Source organism: Liolophura sinensis, chromosome 9 (assembly GCF_032854445.1).
Source record: "Liolophura sinensis isolate JHLJ2023 chromosome 9, CUHK_Ljap_v2, whole genome shotgun sequence".
In the NCBI taxonomy this organism is placed as follows: Eukaryota; Metazoa; Mollusca; class Polyplacophora; order Chitonida; family Chitonidae; genus Liolophura; species Liolophura sinensis.
The window spans coordinates 20,828,785-20,835,499 of record NC_088303.1 but is presented as its reverse complement, the minus strand read 5'-3'; the positions used below and the strand labels follow the sequence as shown (position 1 = coordinate 20,835,499).

Sequence of the window (6,715 nt, the reverse complement as noted above, 5' to 3'; positions counted from 1 at the left end):
TTATTTTTAAAAACCGTGTTTCAGATAATGAACTGCATACTTCACAAATATACCTAACATTTTGACAATAAACCCCGCCGATCTAAGACTGAATTGTACATTATAATCTGTGTGTCATGCGACAACGAGTATCTATATTTAACAGTATTTACACAAATCATAAGCATACAATAATCAAAGGATTCGTTGTGGGGACTACATGTAAATAACCTTGGCCCTCCAGAGTCATTGCAGTACAGGGACTGTATAACCATTATTGACTTTCAAGGTAGTGGAAATATACTTTCCCGCAGACAAAACAGCACTACAATATATCGATATATGTATGCTTTTATTTGATTTCTGTTTTACGCCGTTCTCGAGAATATTTCACTTATACGACCGCGACCAGCCTTATGGTCGGAGGCATCCGGGCAAAGTACGGAGGAAACACACGACCCTCCACGTGCGACTGGGGAGGAAGCCAGCATGAGCAGGTTTTGAACTCGTGGTGACGACAAAGGCTTTGTGAAAGGCTTCTGGGTCACTGTGCCGGGCTGGCATGCTATTCACATCGGTCAGTATATCAACACAATGTATCTCTACCTACAATCAAAACTAATTAACAGCATATGGTTTCCTTAAATGTATGCCATTATCCCTCAATGCTATAAATGCTCAATTAGACCAATGTAAGTAATCTTTGATGAAAATTGATTTGTTATTAGGGGTTCAAGCCTCAAGTTCGAATCCCTATTGTATCTGTTGGGATTATTATTATTATTCTCGACTATTTTGTGATACATTTTATGAGGAAACGACAAATGATACACAACTGAAACTTCAGTATGTTTTAGGAAAGGATCTGAAATTGTGTTTGTTTATGTTTTGGAAACATTTGGTCACGTGACTTGGCGGCCATGTTGGGTTTTGTGCCAAACCTTCTTCTCCAGAACGGATGATGCGAAAGAGCTGAAATTTTATCCGCAGTTGCACAAAGCGTAGGTACATTCAGGGTGTGAAGGCATACTTTCCCCCGTTGAAAATTGTACAAGCTCGGTACTGGGTGAAAATGCAATGTAACCATCAAATCCATTTTTGCTAATAATTTCTACACTTCCACAGATGATGTCCCCAAACCGGAGGTAGTACATGCAAAAAACAAAATTGGCATTTTTTCATGTTTCCAAATTGAAAAACTTGCACGGATAAAAAAGGCCCAGCAGAAATGAGTGAAACTTACGTATGTGTTAGACTCTGAGATAAACTTTGATGAGTAAAACGTTGTGTGACATGAGTCACGTGATCTGGCGACCATTCTGTGTTGCAGTGAAAATATTTTACATTTTCTCCAAAACCCAATGTCCGATTGTCAAAAATTTAACACACATAACAAGGGTTCCCTGTAAGATTGTGACGTCATCTGAAAATCAAAAACTTAAATTTGAAGATTCTTAACATGTTACCTGACGTAGTTTGACGCCCTGATCACGAATCCGGTCTTATTTTTCTTCATCTGTGTCAAAAAACATATGACATGCACGCTTCAAATAATGTCCAAAGGCAGGTTTATCCCATTTGGTACGGCATGCTATATAGTGTAATACAATGTTCTCTTGGTTGCCTAGTTTGCACTGCACTTGCGATTGGCTGACTCTGTGCCATTACACCCCAATACCCCCGAGCCCCGATACATGTACACCTAAACTTTTTGCATGGCCCGTCAGTGTATGTTGTGCATGTATTTCTAACATTTAGCTTTGTTTTGCTTTCCTCCTTCGCTATACGCTAACCAGATCCTGGTGATTGACAGATATCAGTATCACGTCTTTGTTTGTATCATCAGGATCTTGATTTTGTGTGCTTGAGAATAAAGCTGATTAATTTTTTAATAATTCTTTTATCCAGCGCTTATGTGGCTTCACTGTCCACAGTAAAACCCACCATAGAGTTGATTCATTTGATTGCGTATAATTCAACGAAAACAGCATCTTAGGCATTAAATATAAGTGTTTTCAGATATGTCTTTCCGTTTTTCTCTTACCTGATAACCTCTTTAACCTCGAATGGTGGGTTCTTGTAAGTCATCCTGAATATCGTCTATGGATCACCTTTCCCGCCTGAAGTAATCCTAACATAATATGTGTAGTCCTTTGTTGTTTTCGTCCTTTACGGTGACGTCTTGGGGCAAACTGGTGACGTAATACTCCTGTAAAACAATATATCATTCAGCCTGCGCCCGAGTTAACAGGCAAAGGTACCTCATTATTTTGTATGTTTGTTAATCTTCGGTTTCTGTTTAAACGCGGATTTTGATTCTGCGTCGTATATGGTTGAATTCTTCGTCTATTTTAGATCTTTTCGATTCTTCTGTACATGTCGTCAATCGGTGCTTTGTTGTGGCTCGAGTTTGCTGTCATATCGGGGAAGGTTGTGCGACCTCACAACTACACAAATGACGTTGCTTCTGGTGGATCACATGGTATAGAATACGAGATGACGGAAAAAGAGGAGGTTGAAAAATACCATAAAAAGCACAAACACAACAGAAAGAAAGGAGTCAATTTTTACTTCCTGATTGGTGGAATAGGTGAGCATTCTGGGTTTTAAGTGTATCAAAATCACTGTATTCAGTCACGAATGAAGTAAATGGGCTGGCTTTTAGTTTACTGGTAGCGCATTCTGAATCATAATGATGAGTCGTCCAAGCAGAAGAAACCCTGATGTACTGAATCTGTCCATTTGATAAAATAACCTTGGTAAATTTAAAGTATGTATGGCATTATTTCACGTGGCTATCTTTCTCCTAAACTTCCTGTACAACGTCCGTGCCGAATGTCTGGGGTTTGTCTGTGTGCAAGATAACCCCAAATGCAGCATAAGCACCAGTGAATTGCATTAAATGCCATTGTAAATAACCGAATACAAACTCTGTTGCAGCGTTCGCAATAGGCGCCATTCTCCATGATGTGTTTTTCATAGTTGACTTCAGCCTTCATGGAGACAAATCCTGCCTCCACCCAGCGGACATTGTGACATCAGTCACGCGGATGCTCTTTATGGGGATCCTAATTGTTTTTATCACCCTTCACCACGGGGTATGTCGCATTCTCCGTCGTAACATAGTGTTGATGTTCCAGTGCGCGGTGGATATGCTTTTCATTAAAACATATTGCAATAATTGATAACATCCCGACTGAGAGAAATAAGAAATGAACAAATAAATGAGAGTCTGGATTCATGGTTTACAAGACAGAATCAAGGGGATTAACAAAGCATATAATAAATATTTGGACTGTTATCGACAGTTTATTTTTAAAACCATTCATCATGGAAATCTCGCTACTAAGATCGCTCAGTTAATTCTATGAAGGTAACAGCCATATCATTTGCTCAGAAATGTTCTACTTACTCCTAACCGTAAGTCTCAGATTTTAATTTCATTTATTCATTTTCATTGTTTATCATTTTCAAGGTCGTCATTACAAAAGACACTCTCGGTGTCAGGTTCCTGTTTGTTCATGTGATAGCCACAAACATATGCTTGTGGATAAATTGTTCTGTAAACGAAGCGGCCGAGGACTTCCGCCATGATGAAGAAGACCGGAAGCGAAAGGAAGGTAGGTCTCTTCTGCATCCACGCGAGACCAGAAACTCAGCTGACTAAATATCTGAAACCTTTTTCTTTTGGTTTGCGCTAATGATGTTTTGTGTTAGAGTCGCTTATATGAGCATTTTTTGTCGACGGAAACGTTGTTCAGGCTTAATTGGTCGTCTTTTTTGATAATACTCACCGCTGAGTAAATATGAAGGTTGTAACAACTAATTATGGCTTAGTTTTCTGAGCAGTGAAGGTCCTTCTCCAACGTTAAATAAACGGTTAAGCTCATAGTTTACACCAACGTGTTACTCATGATCTAAAATCTTGATAAGTTGCTTTGGGTCACTGATTTAACAATCGATTATGGGTACCTGCAGTCATTTTTTTTATCAAGGAATTACATGTATGATACCTAAATTAACGAAAAAAGTACTTGTAAAAGTTGAGATTGCACAAATTGTTAACTAGGCCAAAGGGCATTTATTCAGAATTAATCTGGAAACTTCTTTTTGTTTTTCCGTACAGGACTAGCTGATCTAAACACAACCACGAGCTGTTATGCTAGTCGAGAGCTGAGGACCCTTGCAGCACCATATCTAACACCGTGCCGAATCGAATTTGCCCTCTTCGCTATCGCCGTCTTATATCAAATGCTTTCTCATGTTGATAGTCAGCCAGCCGACACTAAAGGGGAAGAACAGTCCGTTACCTCCCCTGAAGGTCGCCATCGCAAGATACTAAGAGTTTTCCGTACTTTGCACGTCGGCTGCTTTCTTTTCGTAACAACGCTAGTAGCGGTCGGACTGTTCTTCAATTATTCAGATTTTCTTGATGACACAGAATCCGCACAGTTAGTGTTTCACGGAACAGAAATTTTGTTGTTACTTATTCTTACAACCAGTGTTGTTGTTGGCTTTGTATGCATGAGAAGCCTTTGTTTCGTTCCACACCCTACAGGGTCATTGGATGAAAACCTTTTAATTGTCGCCGTCGTGGGTCAAATTTTATATGACGTCAGCAGAGTAATTGCTTCAGTCGGTGGCGTGACGTCAGATCAGTCATCGCCAGTGTTCTCACTAACAGCGGGCATCCTTTCCTTGATAGAGTTGTCTTTTCAGACTGTTTTTATTTTGTTCACGTGCCGTCTTTGCTCAGAAAACGAGAAACAGGAATCAGAAAAGCCTGGACGAGCCTGTATCGGTTTTGTTTTGCTGGGCAATTTGAGCATGTGGCTTCTGGTCACATTTGAAGCGAAGAAAGCCACGATGGTGCCACTGTACATCGAGTTCTACGGTTACCTCCCTTGGGCACTCATCTCGTTTACTCTCACCCCCATGATGATATTTTATCGCTTTCATTCCACCGTACTTCTGTCAGATATTTGGAAAGAAGCTTATGAAAAACGAAAGACTCGGTGATTTACTAATATGTAATTGAAGACGCTTTGATGTAAGTACGACCCGGTGGTCCAAGACTGCATTAGGTACAGGTATACGGACTTGTTCGATGGGTGTTCTCCATGGTTACCGCTCTAACGTATGAGACCCATCTCATGAGTTTCACTCATTACTTGTGTGGCAGGCTTGACAAAAAAAGGAAGGCGTGGCATTTGTATATATTTGTTTTATTATAGATACGTGTATTATTTATTTATTTATTTTTTTTTGTAGATACGTATCTATAATTAAGTATTTGTTTATTATAGATACGTGTATACTTCATGGCGAGCATAAAAGTTATAAACTGGTAAATGTAATGCTTTAGATGAGTCAGCCTGTGTGTAATGGTTATTTTAAAAACTCCATTTGATCGTATGTAGTAATACGTGACAATCTGTTTACATGTTTCACTTTTATGCTATACTCTTCATGTGCGACATTAAAGTTAAAGTTCGTGGTGTATAAGCGTGTGCGCGTGCGTATGTGTTATCGAATATTGCTCACTAATTGTGCGTATATATGTGCTTTCTCTGATCAAAGGAGTCTAAAGCGCTCTGAGGTGGCAGCTTGACGTCAGAATATTTGTGTCACGTGCATGTGTGTTATTTGTTGATGTGCATGTATGTAAAATGGTTTCATCTGGCGCGCGCATAATTGAAATGATCTCAGGGTAATGAACTACTAACATACAAAAATGTGGCACCCTTTAGTGCGCTGTGGCTTTTCTGGTTCAAGCTGAACTGACCATTAGGTTCCCGACTGGGCGTCATATTGCGCACTTTGGGAATGGGTCGTGTCAGTGGCATGGACACAAGAGATAATGGTTCAATACCGGCCTTGGACATGGAATTGTGCATCTCCCCGCTCTTATGCACTGTGTATATGGTGTGCATACGTGTATGTCACTCGTGGGAAAAGCTCGTCCGTAACTTGCCAAAGATCGGTGGTTTACGCCGAGCACTCTGGTTTCCTCCACGCTTGAGTGTAGTGTTAAACAACAATCATATAAATACATACTACGCCGTTGTTCAAAAATTAATGGTGAAGAATAGTATAGCAGTCGCGGTTGGCCATATTCTCGGCTTGGCTTCCATATAACCCGCCCTAACTTTTTACATTCACAGAACTGCAACTTATTCGGTCCTGTCATCTGCACTGTATTTAAATGCTTCCCGCGATCTTCTGAATTCTGAAGTAATTATGAATTCATATCATCTCAGTATAGGGGATTAATAAAGGCCATATCATCGCAATTAACACAAATATAGCCGACACACCCACTTGGACTCTTTCTAGGCTTAAGATCATCTTTTTTCTTTTTTACAATAGCTGCTGGTTTCTGTGTTCAATATTGTTAAGACTCCCAAACAATTTGTTAATCGCCATTCCAGTGGTGTAATTGTCTTGGTTACAGTGTCGAGTGCGGTGGGCTCGTATCGAAAATGTTCGTTGGCGAAGTTTGACTTGATTTTGATGCGACGGATACATTTTTGTTAATTGTGACGTTATGGTCTAAAAATAGCTAGTTGATATGAAGTCAGAATTACTGTACAGGATTAAATAGACATGTTTTTGCAGCGTACGGTTTTTGACATGTTGAGGACAACACAGATCCAGTTCCAATTAATAGTGAATGGAGGAATACAGATCTATATTGTTGAAACCTAAGCGGAGAAGAATGAAACGGATGATGTAA

The 6,715-nt window shown here is 39.8% G+C and overlaps 1 protein-coding gene across 1 annotated transcript; it reads left to right on the top strand.

The window, feature by feature from the left end:
• Nucleotides 1–429: 429 nt before the first annotated feature.
• LOC135475561 (proton channel OtopLc-like) lies at nt 430–5,179 on the top strand. Its single transcript, XM_064755486.1, has 5 exons — nt 430–980; nt 2,335–2,569; nt 2,920–3,077; nt 3,455–3,599; nt 4,106–5,179. Exons 2-5 carry the CDS (start codon nt 2,356–2,358, stop codon nt 4,996–4,998), a joined length of 1,410 nt encoding a protein of 469 aa, XP_064611556.1. The 5' UTR covers nt 430–980; nt 2,335–2,355; the 3' UTR covers nt 4,999–5,179.
• The last annotated feature ends 1,536 nt before the right edge of the window (nt 5,180–6,715 follow it).